We start from the raw sequence: 25,152 nt of genomic DNA, 5'->3' as shown, positions 1-25,152 counted from the left end.
GGTTTTATATGAGTATGCCACATAGAATAAGACGGAAAACATACTGATTTATAAATATTTTCACTTTGCTTTTGAGAAAATGGAAAAAGTCAGTGGCCTCTGAGAAGTAGTTTGTCTCTCAGGAAATTAAGTACACTTACAGCCATATGTCACTTCTGACAAAGAAAAGCTAATTTGGAACTGATGATTGTTTTGATTCTTTGAACTAGTGAGTAATATTTCACTTTTATTACTTAAAAAAGTGTGTATGTCCATATATCTTCCTGTAACACCAGCAGACCTTTGAGTCATGTACTCAGAAAAGATGTTGAGTATTTACTCATGGAAAGTGCAATAAATGATATTGTTGCTCTCGTCATACTAGTTAACAAAAGCATAGTGTAAGCAAAATAGTTTCAAGGTGACAAACTTGAAACAGACAGATCTTTGGTTTTTCCAAAACTTTTGATCACAATCAGGGAATATAAGTAGGTAACTAAAAATTTCCCAGATACCATTAGTTTGTACAAACCGAAACTCCCCCAAGGCCTCAGTATGCTACAAATGCAGTCTGTACAACATGGAGTCTCATACAACAGTTTATAATATCCAAGATCTGTGGACAAGCTTTCTGTGAAGGCACTCACAGTGTTGTAGAAGCTGTTATGTGAAAACTGATAAAGTTTCAAACTGGCACTCTTTCTCACTTCCACACACATAGTAGTAATGACTACTAGACTGTTGGTTTCAGAAAGTTGTTGACTGTAGCTCCCCATATCCAGTGCTGACCAGGCAGGTACTTCCTCTGACTCATACCGAGGCTTTTACAGTCCTCTCACTCTCTGTGGGAACTGTGTTTGGTTGGCTTTCCAGCTCGCACTGTGTGTGATGAGTGACTGGAATGGCAAACATTTTGCCAGCTTTAAGAACAAGAGGGAACTATAAATATAGAAGCTAAATAGTTCTGAAAAGAGATGTATGTAGACACCAGAGGTGTTTACATTGTTATACATTACTTTGTGTATGTATAGAATACACCTAACAGGGCATTTTTGCCTGGAAACTGATAGGAGAGACCATATATATATCCAGGCCCAGTTAAAAGTTTCTTATAAAAATATCTATAGGTTCATATGAGTATGGTAAATACTGATATACAAATATTTTCACTTTGACTTTTCCATTTTCTCCAAAGAAAAGTGGCCTGTGAGAACTGCTGTTTGCTGGTGTCTCCAGCTTGAATGATCTGTTTAAATGTAGCAGAGTCACTAAAAATCAGTAATGAAGCTGTTTTGTTCATTTCTCACAAATGCACATATATTCATCGGCCACTTTGTTAGGTACGCCTGTTCAACCACTTGTTAATGCAAACATCTTATTAGCCAATCACATTGCAGCAACTCAGTGCACTTAGGCATGCAGACATGGTCATGATGACTTGTTGAAATTCAAACAGATGGAGAATAAATGAGGAAGAAAGGTGATTTGGTTGACTGAATGTGGCATGGGTTTTTTTTGTGCCACACAGACTGGTCTGAGTATTTCAGAAACTGGCCATCTGCTGGGATTTTCCCACACAAGCATTTCTAGTTAAGAGAATAGTCTGGAAAAACAACATATCCAGTAAGTGGGAATTCTCTAGGTAACAATGCCAGAATGCTTTGAGCTGATAGGAAGGCACAGTAACTCAAATGACAATTTGTTACAACAAAGGTACTGTGTGCCTGTATACCTTTGACGGAGAAGATGTATGCCACTTAACTTTCAAGTCTTCTATGTTTGTGGCTGAAATCACAGACAAAACTGTAGCTTGTTAGCTACATCTTATTGGAACATTGCAGGCGCCCATAAGAATGTCATCCTGGCTGAAGATTGAGCCCTGAGGTACAGGTAACCACAGGCGTGCTTTACACTTATGTGATCCAACTGATTTCCATTGTGCCCTCTTTAAACGTTATGTGATGGGACTGATCAGCAGGCAGCTGCCAGGTTAATCTCATCATGAATTAATATTTATTTTGGCCTCCTCCCGAGAGATCTCGACATGCGCTGCGTCTCTGACGCTGGGTGTGCGTGTGCATATTGTGTTTTATATTAGCCGAAGTCCCAAATCCCAAACCACCTAATTTCCTGGCTTTGTGCCTGCACTGCACAGATAAATTAGCCAAGCCCCAGCCCCCTGTGTCGCCCCTCCATGCCACCCACTCCCCCCTTTGAGAGAAACTATCACCAAAGGTCCATCTTATTTATACAGGCAAGGGAGGAATAAACTCTATCAGCTCTGAGGTACATTATATAAACATTCATCTTTCACTCAGTGCAGATATTAATAGAAGTTGTACTGCTTTTTCAATGAGGCAATTACCAACCTCAACCGGGAGAAGTCGGGGGTAGTGGAACACATCTGTGTCATGAGATAAATCTGGTTTGTGATGTGTTGTGCTACAGCCTTTACAAAGGTTTGTATTTAGGCTTCTCACTGACTAAGAGTCCTGTACTGCAGGATGAGGGTGGTGGCTGGGAATTCATTATGTGTATACTTATCTTATTTAACCCATGAGTACTCAGTGTCAGTGAGATCTACAAACCTGTCCTTCATTTTAAACATAACTATATGACCTCATGTTAAACATGATATTATACAACAAAAGGCCTAGGAGCTATGCTGGAGTTACTAGTTTATATTTCCCTTTGGATATTCCTCACTTTGGATAATAGTCTGTTGAAATAGCCCAGCGTATTACATTACCTTGAGAAACTGGTATGTGTAATATATGTAAACTGGTATGTAGCTTCATATGTTTTAACATTATGTTCAACAAATCTACAAACTAAACTTAGCAGAAAAAGTAAGCAGATTTGTGTTGGGCTGATTATTTGTTGTAAAAAAGCTACTTGATAATAAATATTATACTGTTGCAAAGCTTTTTTGTTTCCTCTTAAATGGAACCACATTTGTAAGAAAAATTGCATTTTTGGGTTGAGCAGCAGAGTTGAGTCTGTGGGTCATACCCATGAAAAACTTGACAAATCGTCTGTGCCAATGCCAAACCGCTTATTGTATAACAAACACAACCACACTGGCTGAAATGCTGGTTGAAGAAATGGGAAGCCACCCCACAGCAGAGTGTGACCAGGCTGTTGATCAACATGGGGAGGAGCTGCTAGACTGTTGTGGCTGTGTATGGCTCCTCCACATGCTGCTCAGGCCCCTGTTTGTCAATGAATAAATTGTTAAATTGCCAATAGGTCTTGTTTCTCCTCCGTATTATTGTAGGGTCTTTATTTTACAATATAACGGCCTGATGGCAAATTTTGTTGTGATTTGGTGCAATATAAACAAAATTGAATTGAATCAGCTGAAGTTTCCTAAAACTTCACCCCATTCAATAAACTACACCAAACAGTTAATAGCAGAATCAGCTGTTTGGCATTTGCAAGGAAGATATGGCAAGTTTTTCATGGGTGTAACCCTCAGACTCAACTCTGCTGCTCAACCCACAAATGCATTTTCCTTAAAATGTGGCTCCATTTAAAGGTAAATAAACAGGCTTTCTAACAGTATAACAATTTATTGCCAACTAGCATTGTTACAACAAAGAAATAAACCAAACACAAATCTTCTTACTTTTTGTGCAAAGTTTAAAAGAGGAGCTAACAGTTTGTCTTTAAAAGTGTTGTCAATGTTGGTTCTCACTGTAAATTTCTTCCACTACACTAAGAACCCATGCCCTTTCTAGACAGAAGACATTTCCTCTGGTTTTTCTGATCTATGTTTATTATTACAGGAAGTGACATCAGCTTTACCGTCATTCTTTACTATTAGTGCGTCTGCACCAAAGTTTTGAGGCTTTGCAAAGGGCCTTGAGTTCTTCAGTTTCCTTAGCTTTAGGCCTGTGTGAACAATCACAACGAGAAGATTACTCAATTATGACCTTTTTGAATGCTGAAACATCAGATAACCACCTATCGTCAACCACACTTTCAGTTAATTTGGAGGTGTCTAATGGAAAAAATGACGAAAGACTCAGTGCTGCACAGCTGAATTGCCTTTTTGCACAGCTAGAGCTGTGCCCAAACCTGCAGTTTCCTGAGCGGCCACTTTAGGGTGGCTCCAAAAATGAGTCAATCCCAATATGCTCACATGTGAATATACCAACTTATAGCGTGTTACAAAAAATGTCTTTGGTCTTTATATCTAAAATACCCATGTACAGGCTATGAAGAGGATATAAATATGAAAACTATACAGAAATATGAAATATAAACTATACAAGTTATAAACAGTTTTAAACAGTTGTAGAACTATAATTATTGTATTATAATCTATTATGTAAATCTATTATGTTCCACCATTGCAAAGGTGTAACTCGTAATCACACTGATTATAATCAGGATGCACGACACAAAAGCTCTGGGCCCCCCCCAAAAAAACTAATGTTGATAATATTAATAATTACACCTGGGATTTCCTGTAATATAGCCGTGTGTCGTGCCGGTGACAAAGACCCACAGGCAATACAATATGAGACAAGTTTATTTTTACAGCACCTTTCAATACCAAGACAATGAATGTGCTTTACATACATTAAGCCATAAAAGGCATTTTATGTATAGGTCTTTATAGATACTATGCTACACATATAATGGCTTTCTATATATTGCAAAAGTGCTCCCTCTGCTGGACAAAAATAGTAAGGTAGCAAAACCAAAAAGAATCAGAATCAATATGGCTAACTTGTTTTGGTAGTGTTTAGACATGTGTACATGTGTTCTTCTATCCTAACCTGAAACGAGTGCGCGATAAGACACGCCTCTTGTCCTCCAACTATATTTTAATTTGTTTCATACATTTTATTTCTGTGAAATGAGTCGGCACAGGTCCAAGCAATAAAAACAAACCATAACACAATAAATTAAAAAACACATTCTTCCAAAAATAGTGGCTTGTGCAGAGAAAATGCAGGTAATGTTCATAATTCATTATCTTTATTTTTCAATATAGTTTAGTAAACCTTAGTACACCTTTAGTGTTAAAGTAAAACAATCAAAAATGATGACTAGAAGAAAAATATTAGGTCGTCTTCCAAGAATCATTTTCTAAATAATACTGAAAAAAGGTGCCTTGAAAATAATGCCAAAGTTAAACAGAGAAAAACTGCAGACACAATTATTCGTACACTGTGATCATTAAAACTAAAAAATGCATACATACAGCCTAGCAGGGCCCCAAATGTTGGTGTTGGATAGTATGGAAGGTGAGTACATTTTAAAGATAACATAATAAAATAGAAACACTATAATAATACTTTCATATTTTGCCAATACTATGCACATTAATGTTTTAAGCAATAGCTTGTTTAAACACCCAAGGTGTGCTGCAGCGATTACTTGAAATGCAAAAAGTTACACTTCCAATATCTATTGCTTATGTTTCATATCTTGGAGATGTGTTTCTGCTGGACTGCTGCTATTTAAATTTTTATTTAATCAATGCAAAGCTGCAAAAGTCGAAACAGCTACACCGACTCTGTGTCTTTTTGAGCTTTGGGGTGGAATGATGATGATAATAACATGAGAAATCCTTTAAAGTGAAGACTGAAACATGGTGGAGTGACTCCAAGATCTTCTCCAAGATCTTCGAGGGAAGGAGCGATAATCCCAGCTATGTTATTGCTCCCCAAAAAAAAGGTTTTATTTGAGTGATTTTCTTATTATCAGGTGGGCCGTCTGTGCAGATCCAGTGTCCAGGTGTAATTTAAATGAGCTAAAGGTCAAAGAAGTCCAGTGCGAGCAGGAAAGGCAGTGTTAGTGCAGTTATGTATTACTGTCATTCAAATGTCATAGCGGCCACATGAATACATCTTTAGGTTTACAGACTGTATGAGCTGTTGCGCAAACTGGTGGCAACAAAGGGCTCTCTATTCTTTTATAGATATGTCTGTATGATAGAAGAACAAAAGCGCTCAGAGATGACCTCCACTCTTAATATAGGCATATATAGACTTCTTCTTCTGTCAGCTTCTCTAATATGATAAAACTTATTTGTAATAAATTTCAATAACAAAATATTTGTATATCTCAAAACTTATTTACAAGAGAGACCTAATAAAGACAGACAAACAAATGGAACCGATTACGTACTCCCACCATTTGGGGTGAGGAGAAAAAAATCTGATTTAAAACAAATCATAAAAGATTTGTTAGGGAAGAAATCTTTTATCATAAAAGAGAATGAACACCCTTTAGCGCTGCATTCATTTGCCGTGTTTGCCATTTCCACTTGTCATGAATTCTTTTCCCTTGTGAAACAAAGGTGATCAAGGTACTGAGGTGACAGTGAGGTCTAATACATAAAATCTCTTACACATCAGCGGTACATTTTTGAAGAGTAGTCCAATGCTAAGGGAGAGGTTATTTTAAAATTTTTATTCAGTCTTCATTTAGAGAGCTTCTACTCTCTGCCTATAACTTGAGTTAATGCACAACCATCATGCCAGAGGGAGCCATTAATCGTGTACTAAAAAAGGCCCACTGAGTTGCTATCCTGTGAAAGCAAGAGATCAAGGACTCAGAAGACCCACAGCCACAGGAAGTGAAAACACCAGCGATAAAAGCCAAGGTGCTGATTTGAACATAACACTGATTGCAGAGCAGATTGGAAGAAGCCCTGTAAAGGAGAAAAGCTTAAGTTTACTTTCCACCAGTGTTTGTGGGAAACATATAATGAGTAAACGCTACTCACTGTGATGAACGGCCATGCTGTTCTCCTTCCAAGTGCTCCCCTGATAAACCCTGCAGGTGTAGGTGTACGGCTTCTCATCAGCCATCGGCGCCCAGGTGAGGCGGCACAGATTAGGGTGGACCAGGCTTACGTTGCTCCTTCTACGGTCGTCTATGGACACGTAGATGACCTGGTTGGGGAAGGTGGTCCCCACCAGCCGGCTGTCCTGCCGATACTCGCAGTAGGGGCCGGGGACCTCGTAGGTCTCCGGGAACTCACAGTCCACCCTGACATTTCGCTCCAGGTAGGTGAGACATGGAAACATCTGGGGCCCACGTGGAGCAAACAGGAATGTAGTCACCGGGTTCACTGAAACAGAAGCAGCCAGAATGTTTGCTCTGTGATGGAAATTTTTAAGATAAGACGATAAGATTTCAAATTTAAGACAAGAACACACAGAGAGCGCAATTCCCCTGAAACTCAAAGGCTATACTAAAACTTTGATATTTTATGCTAAGGTCAGCAGTGGTAATATGGATCTATATAGTATATTAATATACATAGTATATTAATCTATTGGTGTCATTGTGAAGTTATATAATGTTGTATTGAAAAAATAATAATTAGTGCTCAGACAAAGAATGCACTTATCTCCCCCAATGACTAATATTTTACTTTAAAATTTAGATAAAAGCTTTTTCTTAATTTGTTTAACCTTATGGTTTCTTGAATTTTTTTTCAAGGTCAACTTTGATCTTGGGCGCTAACAATAAAGGTCAAAATCAAATGCTAGTCACATCCCCCAAGGCCTAATATATTGCGGTGAAGTTTGAAGACAATCCATGAATACAAAGTTTTTACCGGTTTTCACATTTGGTGTGAACTTGATCTTGATCAATTAAATCAGTGAGTTCAAGCTGTTATTAACTAATTATTATGAAATATCATTTCATTATCCTTAGCATTATAACACTACAACTGAAGTAGAATGTTTTTCACTTCAAGATACAGAGGCCATCATTCACAAGCCTACTCACTGAGCTAGCTAACAAGCTAATTTAGCATGTAAACATAAAATATGACCCTGCAAAATTTTTTATTCACATTCCAGTTCATTCACACAACAGTGTTGTGTGTCTTTCTCAGATGAAGAGATTAAAAATAACCCTCAAATATCTGTAACTCAGAATAATAAATGAATGTTAGCTGATATTGAACAAAGCGCTCATTTGCCTAGTTATTCAACAAGCTAGCTGGCATGTATATTGTTGTTGGGCCAAAGTAATTGTAATTGTTTGATAATTTACATTCTTTATTTTGTATTAGTTTATTTTGAAGATATAGCTTTGCTAGTCACGCTAACTTAAGAGAGCTGTAGGCTTATTGACTGATTGAAAAGAGAAATGGCAGGGACAACAAAAGTGTCATTGGGAAATAAAGCCAAATTTATTACAGCTTTGCTTGAAAAATATAGTTTATGTACAGCCTATTCATTAACTAATTATACATACAAAATACAAAATAGAGTTTTTAAATGATTATTTTATTAAGTGCCATGTTTATTTTGAACATTTCTCTCTCTCTCTTTCTCTCTGCATATATGTAACTATATCTATTTATGTGTGTGTGTTCTCCTATCCACTCAGGTCAAAGGTTATAACAAATAATTTGTGATAAAAGACTCTTTCCTTGTATATTACATAATCTATATGAATCTTTACTGATCTCTGTGGTGAAACTGAGCAACAACATCTTCGCTGCAGTATCACAGAAACATTTTTGACTCGATCACAAGGACTGTGGAGCTTAAATTTCACTAACGGTTCTATCTATCTATCTATCTATCTATCTATCTATCTATCTATCAATAGATAGATATCTATAGATAGAATATCTTTAATATTATCAGCATTCTCGTCCTAGTAATAAATTCCACTTAAAACGGGGCTGGATGCCAATGGATGGAAAAAAAAGAGTAATTAAAGAGACATACTGTGAGTCGTCTGATGCGTTATCATTATGTTGCCAAAGAGGAGACAGCCTATGACGGACAGGTGCAGCTCCATGGCGATAGACAGGCTATCTGTCGGATCAGATCAACCTTCACACCAGCTGGAGCCTGGCAAAGTTCATCATGGGACAAAACGTTAAAGTTACGCTACCGCAGAATGCCACCACAAGATATGTCAGACAAACACATATACGAGCATGCAACCTAAAGGTGGGATAACCTTCAAATCGCACCTATTAGCCTCCTGTAGCCTCTAATAGCGTAATTCTAACAGGCCTGGATGTGGGACTCTGTCTGCAGCCCGAATGCCGATAGGACTACGCCCCTGCGGTGTCCGAGCACTGCAGCAGACTGCTGAGCGGTCCACGTTTCAGGCGGGTAAAAGTGAATTCTTGCCGCGAAACAAGAGTTCCCCCTGCAGGTCAAAAAGTAGAAGCACAACCGAGAAATACAGCAGTCACTTCTCTGCAAAGTACACACGCGGGTAAGCATGCTGAATCCAAACTCAGGGGGGCTTTAAGTATACTGATAGCTGACATCATTTCTCTTCAGTAGTCTTAAAAAATATTTTACCCACGGACAGTACAGTGCAATAACAAACACCAGAGGTGGTGTTTGTTATTGCACTGTACTGTATATATTTGCTTCACCTAAATACTGACTTCCTTATATTTTTAAGGACTAGATGTCAAATCAGGCAGTGAACCCTAATAAGTGGCAGAAGAAGCCTTTAAATTCTTAGGACAAGTAAAATGAGTTTGGCATTTGAGTAAAATAGAGTACCTATAGTATTAATATCCCTTCATGCTCTAGTCTGGTGTGATCAGTGTTTGTTGGTAAAACTATATAAAACACTCAAACTAAAAAGAAAGACATTCTAGCAACTGAAGACGCTGATATAGAGCTATATTTTATTAAACTTTAAGACATAAATATGACAAATATATATAAACAATAAGCTTTATTATAGGTACATCTTGTAATACTGGGCTGGACCTTCTTATACCTTCAGAGCTGTCTTAAGTCATAAATTCAACAAACATTCCTCAGAGATTTTGGTCCATGTTGACAAGATGGGCTGTAGTGTTTAAACGGTGCTCAGTTGGTAGTGAAGGACCCAAAGTGTCCCTTGAGCAGTGTTCTTAGCTGACAGTAGTGGCATCTGGTGTGGTCTTCTGCTGCTTCAGAGATGGTATTCTGCATACCTTGGTTGTAAGGAGTTTTTGTTGCCTTCCTATCAGTAGTCTAGCCATTCTGACCTCTGACACCATCAAGAGTTAATCACACAGAGGCTTTTTTTCCCCCCAGTCTGTGAGCTGGTTCTGTGAGAAAATCCCAGTAGATCCGCAACCTGTCTATCACCAACAAGCATGTCATGTTGAAAGTCACTCAAATCAGCTTTTCCCCCCCATTCTGATGCTCAGTTTGAACTTCAGCAGGGCATCCTGACAATGTCTGCATATATTAAATGCACTGAGTGTCTGCCATTTGATTGGCTGATTAGATGTTTGTGCTAAGAAGAATTAGAACAGGTGTACCTAATGAAGTGACTGGTGAGCATATACAAAACATTTAAAAAAAAAAAAAAAAAGGAAAACGAAGCAGTTTTTCAGATATGGACATTACATTTTTAGATATAAATATGACATTTAACAGAGACAGATGTATGTAGCCTATCCACTGTCACACACCTGCATTCAAAGTTTACTTTGGGGTCGCTGTAGCTCAGGAGGCAGACTAGGTTATCCACTATTTTAAGGTTGAATAGAAAGCACTTAAGCATAGAAAGTGTTTGTATGAATAAGTGTGAATGGGTGAATGAGGCATGTTGTATAAAGTCCTTTGAGTTCTATATAAGTTCATTTACCATTTTAGTTTCTTCCTTTCTTGGTTTGAAAGGATAACACACAATACACATTTGACCCAGGAGGCATACCTCTGTACACCAAGAACAATAATGTTAAGTTTCCTAAAGTGGAAGAGAGATACCAGAAGCATGTATCATATTCTGCATAACATAAAACTGTTATTTAGTAACCATTTCTTGATGATAATATAATACTAGTTATATGGTATGGCAACAGTAAAGGAGGAAAATACTTATTGGAAAAGAACAGGCAAGGGCTCGTCTTTCATCTGCAGTGTATTAGCAGCAGAGGACCAGCAGGGTTCACAGCTACAGAGTCTCTAATGAATACTTTTGGCATGCGGGGATCATCACAGCCTGCACTCTCAGCTATTTATATTCGAAAAGGAGAAGACAATAAGAAAATGCAAGAAAACGTAGTGTCAGAATATTAAAAGGGAGGAGAGTAGCAGGCATCCTCTGCTATCAGAGACTGCTGAGGGTTGTGCCTTTCAGAGACCTCTGCAACACTTCTGTCAGGGAGACTGCTTCAGCATGGCAGCTGTTCAGGAAGGATCTTGATGAAGTGGATAAGCAGTGTGATGAGGATGCAGAGCACACTGTGGGTTTGGCTGTGGGAATTTTAACAAAATCTGGAAGGTGTTGAGGATTTTAGACAGCATAAGATGATGTTGGATGTTAGATACATTCCCCCCCCCCCGATTAAAGTGTTACTATTAAAAGTGTTTTCAAAAAGTAGGTGTGTAGTATCATATTTATGAAAGCAATTCAGCTTTACATTATATGGGTCTTTACCAGATTTAATTTAGTGCACAGTGCGGTTGTAGGAGTGGAAGCTGTGGTCTCTTGTTTGGTTTTTGAAAGCTTCTTCTTTCCACTTCCAATAATGTTTGCAGATTTATCCTCCCACATGGTTTGCTATCAGGTTAATTAAATGACTGCTGATAAAGTATCAGCAGAAAGCTACTATATAATCCTGTCATCAGCCTCGTGATCTCGTGATTTCTGTCTCCTTTTCTTCGTAAACGAATCTCCACATCTCTGTGTTTAAAATTCATGTTGGTGAAAGTAGCAGAGAAACTGCTGACACACATAGCGCTTGCACATATTGAGTAGATCAGCTGCGGAGGTGTGCCAGCTAATCAAATCCTCGTCACCACGTATCCCTTCTCATTCATCTGCCTCCTTCATTCTTTTCAGAATGAAACCAGAGGTTTGTGTACTGACACGTGATCCTCCGTCCTCTGGTAAAACAGCCTGAAAATCAATAGAAAACCGTACACAGTCCTAAGAAATGTCCCCAAAGTCCACCGGAGCAGCATTTTCTCCCCCTCCCCTCTCTGTGTCCCCCCTCCCCTCCCTTCCTCCCGCCCTCCCTCTCTCCCCTGCTTCTTCTATAAGCCGACCTCTACTGTATCTACCCCCAGCATCACACTGCAGAGCACTAAGGAAGACTCAAAAATGCATCAGAGAAGGTGAGAGGGATTCATGTGCTATGTTTGTGCATGCTGTTTAATCTGAATGGCAAAATATCGAACCGTGGCATGCACAATGCATTTCTGTCATTCGGTTATTCTGGATGAAGTATATGGTCCAGCTGCTCTAAAGCAAATGTTTGAATGCAGGCAAGGGTTGGTTTGCATCAAGCAAATAAAATGAAGTGCTTAGTCTATTCTTTCTACAAATCGAGGACGTGAATAATTAGCCGGTATCCTCTAAAGAGGTTAAGCACGGAAATGTGTCAGTAAAGTTTGTACTTCGATTCTTTGCAGTGTGAACAGTGAGGCTGGATTGTGATCGATTGTGTAGTGTTAAGGGTACAGCGACTTTTCTGTGGTTTAGCACAGAGCAGCAGAAGTGTGATGTTCATGTCTCCGAAGTGACTTGACTCCACTCTTTACAGCTGACTCAGATTTATTTGGAATCCAGATAATGTCGAGACAAACACAATAAAAAACTCTAACTTCCTCTTTTTGTTTTGTTTTGTTTTGTTTTTTAGGAACCTCGGGAGAATGTCTTTCTTTACCACTATATTACTCTTTGGTAAGACACACATCCTCATGTGAGCAACCCCAAATGTATAAGTTTGTGTTCTTAATTCGGATCATCTCTTCCTCCTTCATTATAGGCTTTGCATCTGCTCAGAAGGTGATTCAGTTGTCCTACTGCTCTATCGACGAGGACCACCTCAGGATGGACTGCAAATACTCACTTCCTTCTGAGTCATCAGAAGTCTTTTGCAAGTACACGCATGGTGAACGCCTCTTCGACACCACTGACCCATCGGAGGAGCAGCACGCCCCCTTCAAGAAACGTGCCAAAGCCCGCATCTTCCCAGGCAACATCTGTCGCCTGCTGTATAAGAACCTGCCCAACGGCAAGTCCACCTTCACCTGCAACATCAAAGTGGGCGACTCGGCCCCTGTGACCAAAACTTCGGTAGTCGAGAAGAGTAAGATGCTTATCCTCCCGCTCGTTTGACCCATATGTGCACTTCCTGTTATTTTTACAAATAAGAATAGAACATGTGAACTTGACAAACAAAACGTGTCTCCTTGCGAACCTGTGTTGCTTTTTTCTTATCGCAGAGCTCCTCCTCCCCTGTTCTGCATGGAGTGTCCTATTACAAAGCTGCAGTGGCCTACTGTTGACCTTGATGACCTTTCCCATGCTGCTGGAAATTCACTGGCTGTGAAGAAGGCGTCAAACTGCTGCATATCTTAACACTGCAACCATAACCATCTGGTCACTGATGCTGTACTCCCCCGAAGTTGCGTGTATGCACAAAGTGCAATAAGTTAAATTGAATGTACTCACAGTATATATTTGGTATGTCACACACTTGCACACTTGGCATTATGCACTCAATACTAAGCACACATACTGCTGCATATACACTATACTCTAAACTAATATCAGCTCTAAGCTATAAGTTACCTGTATCTGGCAGACTTTCAGTAGGGTTAATGAGAAAAAAAGCATGATTTAAAATTGAAATCCTAGATTCTGCAGTGTTCACTATCTGGATTCTATCATCGTAGCAGATGTAGTCAAAGATATTGAGAGACTGCTTCTTTAATAAGACAAAAACTGTCTAATTTAGAGGGAAGGGATGGAAACTAGTTTTGCTGTTCCATCTAATGAGTGAAATCTTCACAGCTCTAAAGTTTTGCAGTGCTGCACTCTCCAATGTGAATTATTGCTGAGTCACGTCGCTCGTTAAGGTAAGCAATCTATTTTGCCTGACTGAAATCTGTCCCTAGTGTCTCCTCCTGGCTGTCAAAAAATGACAGCAGATGGCAGTGACCTTGTGCTGCACAGGCCCACTAGCGGGAGACCGTGCTGTGTATTTGTCAATAAAAATTGGATGGAGCAATGAAGATAGCTGACAGGGTTTTAATGTAGGCTTCAAATGATGTTTTGACTTACTATTGCATGCAATCAAGTTTCTCTATTCTATCGTGTTCTATTCTATTCCTGAGGAGAGGATCAATAGTCTGGATCAAGTCCCTCAACTACAGTTGCAAAGACACCCAAACACAGTTTTTTTTAAATTTTGCCTTTCACGTGTGCCTAAAACACATAAGCCATGCTTGGCTGAGGCTTATTTAGTACATGTTTGAAACTATAAGCTAAGTCAGATACTCAGTCTTTATGAATTTATGAATTTACATTAAAAATTCTTTCACTGGTGCAGTGTTTTCTCCTGAGGTCAGCCTGTTCTGATGGCTGTTTCCAGCAGGATAACGCACCATGTCACAAAGCTCAGATCATCTCAGTCTGGCTCCTTGAACATGACAATGAGTTTACAGGATTCAAATGACCTCCACAGTCATCAGATCTCAGTGTCATCGGCAGCTGTGGGATGTGGTGGAGCAAGAGATTTGCATCATGGATGTTCAGCCAGCAGTTCGTGCCAATATGGACCAAAATCTCAGAGGAATGTTTCCAGCACCTTGTTGAATCTGTGACATTAAGAACTGAAGCGATTCTGGAAACAAAAGGGGCTCCAGTCAAGTAGTAGAAAGGTGTATCTAATTAAGTAGCCAGTGAGTGTATACAGTGTCTGGTATTTGTGAGTGAGTCAAATTGTATTTGAAGGTGTTGAAAAGCAACAGTGAAAGAGAAGGAAAAGAATATCTCGTTTCTATAAAAATCTGTGACTAACAGGATCTGTTTTGAAGTTGCATCCTTTAACTGAAAATGAATGAATAATAAAATGAATGAATAAAATTCACACTTGAGTTCAGCTTCTGGAAAGTAGTCCTTGTAAACAAGAAATACAGTCCAACTACCATTTGAAAAAAAATTATTTTACTGATTGTTTGTATTCTGCCAAAACAGGAAGATGATTAATCTATAGTACTGGTACCCTGTATACAGAATAAAGAAATAATATGGATTTTCTTTTATAAAATACTTTTCTTTTTATAAAGTTGTATCATTAAACTCTCTTTTAAATAGAAATAATGTACAATTGTTAAAATGCACATGCACATATACATTTCATGATCACAAGTATGTGGTGTCTCTATGCCCACATACCTTTGGCTGCATGATGTCATTTTACACCTACAGGCAATTTTAAAAATGTGTCTTCTTAAGAGTGAGCAGAAGATCTGATAATATGTGATCAGCATGCGGTTAAACAGCAACATTTCCAATGATGCGCCAAACGAACCGAGTAACTCCTGTCATCGTGTTGCCCAATCCCATGTGCCTGTGAGCATTATTTGAACAATTACTCAGTAACATGCTGGCATTGTGTAACAAAGCACGGTGTCATCTCGGGGTCCAAAGTACTGAATCATGCACTGATGAATCCTTTGCACAGTTTCACTTTCCAGCACTTCTCATGAACTTTATCTTACAAATAACAAGTGATAATATGACAAAGTTTTTAATATTATGATGCAAGAAACAGTCCATATCAGCCGAATGTGGGCTATATTTAAATCATGAATTAAATATTACTAATTGATTAAACATAAATTCCAATACAATTACTCATGCAGGGGAACTTGCCTTTAAAATGAGAGGAAATAAGAGACACATAAGCTAAAAATACAATCTGATTCATAGATTTTGAAAGGTGAAAACAGATGGCAGACAGAAAGTCAGGCAGCAGTTTGACACTCATTGTTTGTCCAGATTGCAAAAGCAGTAAAACCAGGCTTACTGGAGGTGGTTTCATTGTTTGTTTGGTTCACATTTATCCACTTTTTTCTGTTTCTGTTTCAATAAGGATTCATTAGTTAATGTACCTAAAATAAACATGCATTTATACACACATGCTTAAATATGTATTTTTATATTGGTGTGTTTATTAGCAATTCTCTTTTTAATCCCTGTACATTTGTTTATTAAGACAGATTGCTATCTTAGGACTGAATTGTGCTGCATACAGCTCGGCTGTACCTTTAGTATAATGACAACAAAGCTTGCGATTTTAATGTTAAGCTTTATCCCGATTAAAATGAAATGTAATGGTGCTAATAATAAACTTTATTTATGCAGGACTTTTCTTAACAAAGTTAAAACGTACTTCACATAAACACATTAAGAAAAAAAAAGGGGGGGGGGGGGCAAGAAGCACACACAAACATTAAAATAAGGTAAAGATATAAGAATCTTTACGAATCCATTCAAACAGTGCCATCGAAAGTCTACACTGTTCCTCACTTCTGACTCAGCTGGAAAACACCACGCGAGGACCTAACTGCAAGCGCTTGCATGGCCTACAAACACGCACATCAGTTTCACGCAGAACCCACACAGCTGAGAATGTGTGAGGGTTAAAAGACTGGAAATGTCTCTAGAGTATTGACACAACTAGCCATTACACATGCTTTCCTATCGGGGAGATGTAGTTTCTATTGGGTGTGTTCTAGTCAAACCTGTTTTTCTCCATCAGCCTCGGGGCGGCACCTGACAGGATCTTATTACCGGAAGTTAGGTGTTTGTAGTCACCTGCGCTGATTCTTCAAGCAACGAGAGGTGTTTACTCGAGCTGGAAACGTCGAAGTAAGAGAAACAGGAGTCGGTGAAACGGAGACCATTCGTTCTTTATTCGACACAAAGAAGATTTTTGCGTACTTTCGGCTTGTTTTACTCGAGAATTTTTAAAGGAGAACGCCGTCGAATAATAAACAAGAAACCCGACATGACTGTGAGAGGAGTCCTTTGGCTGCTTTTGTTCTCTGGCGCAGCCGTAGGTGAGAAAACTTGGGATTTCTTTTTATTTATCTATTAATTTTTTTTAAGTGTTTATTTATGTGCTGTTCTTTTATTCTTTGTAGGCATTCAACAGTTGAAGCTCCGTGTTTTTTGGTTTTGTTTTGTTTTTCATTTTTAAAGAAGATCGTAATCTTGTTTTGCAGTAGTTTTTACCAAACCGTAATTATAAGCTTAACGGTTCTTTAAAAATATGGGCAGGTTCAGTTACAACGCCCTAGTCTTGAGCAAAACCATGAAAGGCCATTTTGAATTATTACATAACTGGAATTTGTCCTACTCCTAAAACATCTTAACCTTCCGTTTCCACACCACCATTACTTTTACACAAATGTAAAGATGTTTAGCGAGGCCATATTCAATCAAATGTAATTCATCAAAAGAGCTGCTATTTACTTTAGTAAGTTCTTAAGCGGTTTCCTGTCACATGCCCACTTTAAAGGGGTCAGTAGGTATCGGTCAGTATCGTTTGTCCTGTTGTGATTCTCTGTGAGGTGCAGTGTGTTTTATATACAGCACGGCTTTTTGATAATCATCTCTGCAGAAAAACAAACAAACAAAAAAAGGTGAATCTTTATGAAAAAAAAAGCTCTTTATGGAAAAGATAGGTTAATCGTAAAAATAAGAAAACTGTGACCAGGGACAAAAATCAGTTTAGTTTAGTTATTCACCCCCACCCCCAGACTTGAACCATATCTGTAATATTATTCGTACTTCCGCCTTAATTTAAATGTCATCTCCTCGTTATTCTGTATTTTCCTTCCAAGTTTCCTGCTGCTGCTTAATGGTCATTTGTGTAATAGTGTAGTTGGTTATCAGTTTCAAGTTTGTGGGTTTTTTTTTTTTTTTTTTTTTAAAGGTTAATATGGAGCTGCTGCTGCTTTTGTTGTTGTGATTGTTTTGCATACAGTTTCACATTTATCATTATACACATGTTGAACGGCTTTTTATCCTTTACACTGTCTCAAATTTTCTGAATTGCTTGCAAGGTGTCAAGTATTTTTACAGTAATTTTTCTGGATTGGTATTAACAGTGAGTAAACTCAAAATCTGTCCAGGTTATCACGTGTGTATGTTACGTACAAAAATACCCCCCCCCCCCCCCCCCCCAAAAAAAACAAAACAAAAACAAAAAAAAAACAAACTTGTAATGAAGTGAGGATTTTCATCATCTACCATTCCTCTCTAGCTTGTTTACAGCTTGTGCAAAATGTGAGCAATACAATAGGGTACATTCTGCTGTATGAATCAAACTCTGGCTTGTCAGACGAGTTCCTATAAAACTTGTTCCACTTCTCAGGTGCATTTGCTGTCAGGACTTCTCAGTATGTATGTACACTGAAATTCTAAAAGTATGCAAACAAGGAAGTCATGGTGTGTCCTTTCAGTTTACACTCCTACCTTATCTTTCCATCAAACTTATCTCGGTTGAGATTGCCTATAAGAAATGCCCACAGGTTTTAGGTTGGTCTGCCATGAAAATACATGCCAGCACTGTATTTGTGTCAATGTTAATCTGAAGTTTAGCTTTAGTTTTATCAGCACCTTGTAAAAAAAAAAACGTGATGACTGTTCACAGAGTGAATTTGCACTGAGTTAATAATTATCTGCCTTCTGCTGTAGTTGAAGCTTCTCTGTACCACCTAAGCTTAGCAGACAGGGCAGTGGTTAATCATGTAACTCTAAAGTAATGGCAGCTGTGCAATGTAATGTGGAGTGGGGCAACAGATGGACATGTGGTGTGACAGAGAGGCTTTTTACTGGCTGCATTAATGATTTAGTGTCCCCGAAGCTCAGCTGACGTGCCTGAAAAGACCCAGTTTCACCCTGAGAGCCGATAGTTTCACCGGAAGCTTCCTGGCTCAGCAGACAGGAATGAGCCACTTTTGTTTTGATGTTTTGCTTGACCACTCCCTGAAAGCTTCAGAGCATGCTCCGAGTGTTTAGGCAAAGAGTGTGTTTTTCAATCCTCAGTGCTGTATGCCTGGTTATTTACATAATGGAAGATTGTGGTCTACTGGGAATACCTTATAATTTTCCTGGTAATACAGAGGGAGGACTTGGGTTTTCTGATCATGGCCGTCAACCTAGAATGATTATTTTAATTTATTTAAATGAATGAAAACCTTGGATTGATTTTTAGACAGCACTAGGTCTCTTTTGTTAAACAAAGTACAAAAACAAAATTAACTTTGGAATTATATTATCTCATCCTGGCCTCTCTTCACCTATTCCTGCATGCCATGTTTGTGGAGTGTTAAAACTGGGTTTATTAAAACCCAATTTTCAAAACAGCTTAAGCAGAGCACTGGTGTAATAATCTGCGTATGTGTGCAGATTTTCTTTTCTTTTTTTAATCTGCTTTTTGTGTTCAGCAAATGGTTGGCACAAACTTTCTACTCACGCTTCACTTATCAGACAGGTTAGACTACAGAGCAACATTGAGTATTTTTCGCCCAAAAAGTTCTTATCAATTAGGGCCTAGTGTGTGTGTGTGTGTGTGTGTGTGTGTGTGTGTGTGTGTGTGTGTGTGTGTGTGTGTGTGTGTGTGTGTGTTATCAAGAAGCTTTTTTTTTTTCTTTAAACATTATGGGGTCTGTGTGTCTCCAAGTAAATGGTAAGGATATTGGTTATAGGTTTATTCAGTAAGCTTAATGTATTTTATACACTGGCTTATTTTAATATTATGTTGTTGTCTCTTTTGGTCATGTATATATGTATTTTTTTGTACACTGACAGTGCACATGTAATGAAACGTGTATAAATTACATTTGTGTTTCAAGAGTGCTTGGCCCGTATGCAGCCATACACACAAGCAGCATATAGACAAAAGTATAGAGCCACCTGCATATTACGCATACAAGAGCTGCTCAGTCATGGAAACCTATGCTGTAAAGTTCCTGGTGCACATTTTTTTTTGTGTGTGTGTGTGTGTGTGTGTGTGTGTGTGTGTGTGTGTGTGCTGATGTTAATGTTAGAGGTGGTTTGGATCGCTGGTGACTCAGTAACTGCTTCCACACTGTAATAATAGCACTTACAGCTGATCATGGAACCAGGGGCGCCTCCAGAATTTTTTCATAGGCATGGCCATATGGGGGCCACTAAAAATATTCGGGTGACACAACAAAAAACAGAATTTCCAGTTTTATTATGTTTTGGTCAAATATAGGTTACCTGAAAAATATGGCAAAAAAAAGAGAAAGAAAATAAGTTGATATCACTAAAAATATGAAAACCAAACAAGATTTTGAAATCCGTAATAATTTAATAAGAATTTCCCAATTTCTGTTACTAGTTAGTAACATTAGTTTATGTTAGCTAACTATTGGCTGCAATCGACCAACCAACCCGGTGATGAAATGTTCCGTACTGACAGAAGATGACACTAAACATGTTTTTAAAACTTTTACTTTAACCACTTATTTCTTAAATCCAGCTTCACAGATGGAGTTGCATCTATGTAAGCTTTTATGAGCAGGGCTCCATGAAGTAAATTAGTCATGTTTCGCTTCATGTCCACTTCAACACTTATACCGATCACTCATATCAAACTTTCCTTTACTAAAGTTTTGCTTTCCCTGTTTTGTAGTTTATTTCAGAGACAAAGACTGGTAACTGTATCATGCCTGTACTGCTGTTGCAGAGATGACCGTGCATTCACTTGCTTCATAATTATATTCCTTTAGGCTACAAGCCGGTTTGCTTAAAGGAAGTGAGTATTTTGGACTTGACACTTGATGCTGAGTGTTCTATTTATTTACTTGTTTTATTTTAATCTGTGTGTCTAGGTGTAAGTGGATATTCGGTCACTACTTCAAACCCAAATGTACGAGTGGAAGAGAACAAAGGTGAGTTTTAAAACAAAATTTTGAATACCATACCAACTTTATTTATAAAGCACTTAAAAATAAACCAGGGTTCACAAAGTGCTGTGAATGTAAAAATAACATAAACAGAAAATGAAATCAAACATGCTAAAATAGAGAATTAAAAAAAAGAAAACAAAAAATGGGATTGTGAATGATTACCCAGGAAAATTGCAAACTGTCTTTGATGTGTCTGCTGAAATCACAGATTCAGAGGTTTTCAACATGAAGTCATATAATAAGACAAAACTGCCTTTAAATAATAGACTGCAGAATTATGCAGGTTAATGGTGTCACCACACAAATTTCCCTCTCTCTTTCCAGGTGTGGATTTGACATGCTCATATTCAGGAGACTTTGGTTCAAACATTTTACTTAGATGGAAGTTTAAGGACCGAAAAGGCTCTCAGGTGTTTGTGGTTCACGATGGGAAACCAACAGGTAAGTTTGACGTTTCTTTCTTTTAATTGACACTTTAATTAGTTTAACTAAAAAACAAAAACCCATGATGCATGTGAAATAAAACCACAATTTTCCAAAAATTCTATTTTGATGTCACTGTTGACAAAATTGAATGTAACAAATATCATCAATATCAGTCACGGTGATCGCATTGGTGCCTGTCATTGTCCGTTTTATTTGACAGATCCAGATTTAGATTAAAAGAAAAAAATAGTTCTGTTAGCATTAATCTCGTTAAAATGACGTTAACACCAAAACTGCATTAACGCGGAAAATCTGTTAGCGAGTTACCATGGATCGCCCCATGCGTGGGGCTGCACGGCGTTAACGAGCTAACTGCACTAACACGTTGACGAGCTAACAGCGCTTGCCGCGTTAATGCAGTTATGGCGTTAATGTCATTTTAATGAGACTAACGCTGACAACACTAGAAAAAAACTTTTTCTGTGACCAACCAAATAACCTGTCCTGAAACCCATCTGCTGGATGTGGTGTCTGAATACTTCCATGCTGGTTACGTAATGCTGCGTTTCTTCCACAGCGCCGTATGCTGACCGTTTGACTGTGGATGGTACCAATCTGAGATTCTCCAAAGTCACTCGTAAAGATAATGGAGTGTACACCTGTGAGATAACCAGCGCTGACAAAACCCAAGTTGGGGAAACAGATGTGACTCTGACTGTTCTGGGTAAGACTATATATCACATTTACTTGCTGTAATGGAGACAGTATGTTGCCATTTATAAGTGTTTCAGATAAAAACGAAACATTTTGCCCTACAGTGCCTCCATCTGTGCCATTTTGTAATGTCCCCTCATCGGTAACAACGGGCAGGACAGCCATCCTGTCTTGTTTTGATGAAAGCGCCTCACCGCGTCCCACATACAGGTGGTACAAAAACAACGTTCTTATGCCTGATAACCCTAGTAACGTTGCTGGCTTCAAAAACGCCACCTACAAGTTGAATTCAACCAGTGGCGAACTGGTAAGCTTTAGCTAGTTACATGTGTAACCTTTACTATGACTGATATGGTGTGTTGGCCTTTAAGTTTAAAATATACCTGTGTGGCCACAGAAATATCCTGCTGCAGCCAAGACAGATACAGCTGAGTACTACTGTGAGTCTGTCAATGACGCTGGCCCTCCTCAGAAATGTAGAGCTATGAAGATGGAAGTTCGTAAGTTCCTTTCAAACTTTAAACTCCACAAAATGCTTTCGCCTGAGCCATTTCTTCCTTACCTCACAAAGAAAGTGTACTGGTTCACCTTATTATGTTTCCCTGTGTTTTCTTCAAGGCGACCTAAACACCGGAGGAATTGTTGCTGGTGTAATAGTGGCTCTGCTGCTTGTGGCCCTACTGATATTTGCCATTTGGTTTGCCAAAAAGAAAGGATATCTGCCCGGTTAGTTTTCCACATTATATTCAAATCAGACTTTTACCGTCCTCCTCATTGTTCTGACGATGATCAGTGAAAAGTTTGTTGATTTAGGCAGGCAGAGGTCTAAAAAGTGTATCTGTAATACTGTGCTGATGTTGTTTCCTTTCTTCATATTACAGCAAAGAAAGAAAGGTAAGTGCATATTTCTATGCATTTAAATGTTACTTAACATTATTGCCTTTGGTTTAATAATGTAAAAATGATAGCGATCTATATTTGGTGATGTCAATACTGGGTTTTTTTTCCCCTCATTTTTCTTGCAGCAGTTCAAAGATGAACGCGTCTTACCACCCACCTCCTAGTGGTGGTGGTGATGATGTAAGTACAACGTTGCCTTTTATTCCACTAGCGGATTCATTGTTATAATAAGTACTCTTAGCTCTTGTTATAATGAAGTGTGCTTGGTATGTTTGAACTTTGAAATTGCCAGAAAATTAAATTTTTTTGAAATTGGAGTATTACTTGAACCTTTTGAGAGAAACTAAATATCAGTTTGCTTTATCGAAGGTTAAATTTTACATCTGGTATTTATTTATTTTTTTTTGCAACTGGTCGGCATAAAAACAATAACTCATGTGTCACATGTGATACACTTTGCATACAGGGCTAAAACATGGTATCTGTGCAAAAACGGATGAAGCTGACAGAGCTTTATTCTGATTGTGTTGTTTGATATGCTTGTTTCTCAGGCGGATTTCACACAGAAGTCATCATTTGTGGTATAGTGTACGAGCAGCAGTGGCGACAGCAAGCGCTCTGAGCGAGATGTCTCTTAAGTGTGTGGTTTTCCAGGAATTTGAAAGTTTGTACAATGCAGTTTTTATAGACTATTGCAATATATTTTTTTAACCTGAGCCAGCTACCATACTCTGTCAAATGCATCAGAATGTGAGGTTCATGCAGCAGCACCACAGGAAAGAAAGAAATAGATAACTAATGAACCTCGTACTGTATCTATCTTTACTGAAATGAACTGTGGCCACTAGTGACCTATTTTCAGCAGAAACCAATTTTCTGCTCATCACTGATGTGTGCGTTTCTGTGTGCTTTTTATCTTCTGTTAGAACAAGATTTTAAAGATATGCGCTTACTTGTGAAAACAAGATTAATTAGAGTACAGAGACCCTTACACCACCCCCACCACCAGCAGCAGTAAATGAAAATAAATATATTTATTTGTTATCTTTACATTGAGGACAGACATATATTGCTGCATTTATTACATTTGCTGTCCCATCACATTCATTTCCGCTAGCACAACTCTCTTATCAGTCTTTGTGGGTTAGCTGAAATGTTAACAGAGCCTGAATATCACGGCCACGTTTTTAAAGGTGTTTTAGTTTTTGTTTTTCCTGCTTTCGTTTTTTTTAATCTCTTTTTTCTTTTTTCAACTACAGATCGGATGTAATGTACATGATCATTTTTTTTCTGTCTCTTTCTTTGTAAATAAAACCAATTTTTAAAATTTGGATAGCTTCTTGGGATTAAATGGTCACTCTTATACCCCTTTCACTGCAGGACAATGGTTCAATACTCTTCCCAAATCTTGGAACTTTGCTGCCGTCTGTAGCGTTTTCACCTGCTTAAGGCAGAACCACTGTGATGATTTGGTGCAGTACTATTGCAGGCTTGCTAACTTTCTATCCAGAGACGAAATGTCGTCTAGTTTTGCTCATCTGAAATAAAGAAAAGAGCAATCGTTTACCATTAGATCCTGATCCTATCTCCATGGCAGGATAATTTATTAGATATTAACCAGCTTCCTGTGTTATAGACCATACAGACCTCTTCTCTGACTTTTAAAGGGATAACATGAATCCTACTCCTCTGAATCTACAGGTATAGAGCCTGTTTAGGAAGGGTGAGACTTAATGCTGAGAGTGCGCAACCCTGACGCAGTATTAGCAGTAAGCTAGCACACCCACCAATTTCATCATGAGTCACACTGGAAAAACTTAATATCCATTCTATTCCAACAAGGGACCGACTGTCAGGTTCCAACCAGTTTATTTTTGGCCAGAATGCTTCAAGATTAGGTGTACAGCCAGTACTGAACCAGTTTCCTGTTAGTAGAAAAGGGGAAAAGTTTACTTTGTGAATAGGATTCATGGAGAAGGTTGTATGAAGTCAATGCCTTGGATCTACTTGCTTCTGACACATTCAATTTTCACACAGCATATCTTAATGAAATGCTGTATACCTCTGGACGCTAACATTTGGTGTGATGAGATCCGAGTACCTATTGATGGCGTTCGATATTTAAGTGGATGTTGTTTTGCCCTTTTTGTATAAGTGTATAATTCTTCTGTGTGCCTATTTATAATAAACTCTTTTAAAATAGGTCTACATTTGTCTCGGAAGGGTAATATTTAGCTTTTGTGTCATCTACAGCCTGACTGCTTGACTAAACAACCCTCACTGACCCTATAAATACTGCTCTTTTTTAAAAAAGTTAGGTGTACTTGCAAATATGTACTGATATGTACTCTGAAAATTAAAAGTTGTAATATTATGTAGCAGGCTAGTACATTTTACTGAAAATTCACTGTAGCAACTTAAAATCATACTC

General features: G+C 38.3%; 2 protein-coding genes across 2 annotated transcripts; one reads left to right on the top strand and one right to left on the bottom strand.

Moving 5' to 3' along the window:
* Window positions 1–4,519: 4,519 nt before the first annotated feature.
* On the bottom strand, window positions 4,520–9,056 carry si:ch211-215c18.3 (uncharacterized). Its single transcript, XM_063486640.1, has 4 exons — window positions 8,948–9,056; window positions 8,697–8,822; window positions 6,725–7,072; window positions 4,520–6,649 (listed from the first exon to the last, which is right to left on the bottom strand). Exons 2-4 carry the CDS (start codon window positions 8,767–8,769, stop codon window positions 6,543–6,545), a joined length of 528 nt encoding a protein of 175 aa, XP_063342710.1. The 5' UTR covers window positions 8,770–8,822; window positions 8,948–9,056; the 3' UTR covers window positions 4,520–6,542.
* A 7,328-nt stretch (window positions 9,057–16,384) lies between these two features.
* On the top strand, window positions 16,385–24,894 carry f11r.1 (F11 receptor, tandem duplicate 1). The gene is made up of 10 exons (XM_063486460.1): window positions 16,385–16,796; window positions 20,604–20,663; window positions 21,006–21,122; window positions 21,685–21,831; window positions 21,926–22,128; window positions 22,219–22,321; window positions 22,440–22,547; window positions 22,703–22,715; window positions 22,847–22,901; window positions 23,273–24,894. Exons 1-10 carry the CDS (start codon window positions 16,745–16,747, stop codon window positions 23,306–23,308), a joined length of 894 nt encoding a protein of 297 aa, XP_063342530.1. The 5' UTR covers window positions 16,385–16,744; the 3' UTR covers window positions 23,309–24,894.
* Window positions 24,895–25,152: the final 258 nt, after the last annotated feature.

The sequence above is a fragment of the Pelmatolapia mariae genome, linkage group LG10_11 (assembly GCF_036321145.2).
Source record: "Pelmatolapia mariae isolate MD_Pm_ZW linkage group LG10_11, Pm_UMD_F_2, whole genome shotgun sequence".
Lineage (NCBI taxonomy): Eukaryota > Metazoa > Chordata > Actinopteri > Cichliformes > Cichlidae > Pelmatolapia > Pelmatolapia mariae.
This window is presented reverse-complemented; position numbering and strand designations above follow the sequence as displayed.

What these genes read in the sequence shown, in the direction of transcription:
- f11r.1 (XM_063486460.1), top strand. Translation starts at nt 16,745, where the DNA reads ATGACTGTGAGAGGAGTCCTTTGGCTGCTTTTGTTCTCTGGCGCAGCC. An exon ending in ATTCAACCAGTGGCGAACTG is followed by an intron (nt 22,129 to 22,218) that starts GTAAGCTTTAGC and finishes GTGTGGCCACAG; the next exon opens with AAATATCCTGCTGCAGCCAA. An exon ending in CTAGTGGTGGTGGTGATGAT is followed by an intron (nt 22,902 to 23,272) that starts GTAAGTACAACG and finishes CTTGTTTCTCAG; the next exon opens with GCGGATTTCACACAGAAGTC.
- si:ch211-215c18.3 (XM_063486640.1), bottom strand. Translation starts at nt 8,769, where the DNA reads ATGGAGCTGCACCTGTCCGTCATAGGCTGTCTCCTCTTTGGCAACATA. An exon ending in AACGCATCAGACGACTCACA is followed by an intron (nt 7,073 to 8,696) that starts GTATGTCTCTTT and finishes CTTCTGTTTCAG; the next exon opens with TGAACCCGGTGACTACATTC. An exon ending in CAGCATGGCCGTTCATCACA is followed by an intron (nt 6,650 to 6,724) that starts GTGAGTAGCGTT and finishes TCTCCTTTACAG; the next exon opens with GGCTTCTTCCAATCTGCTCT.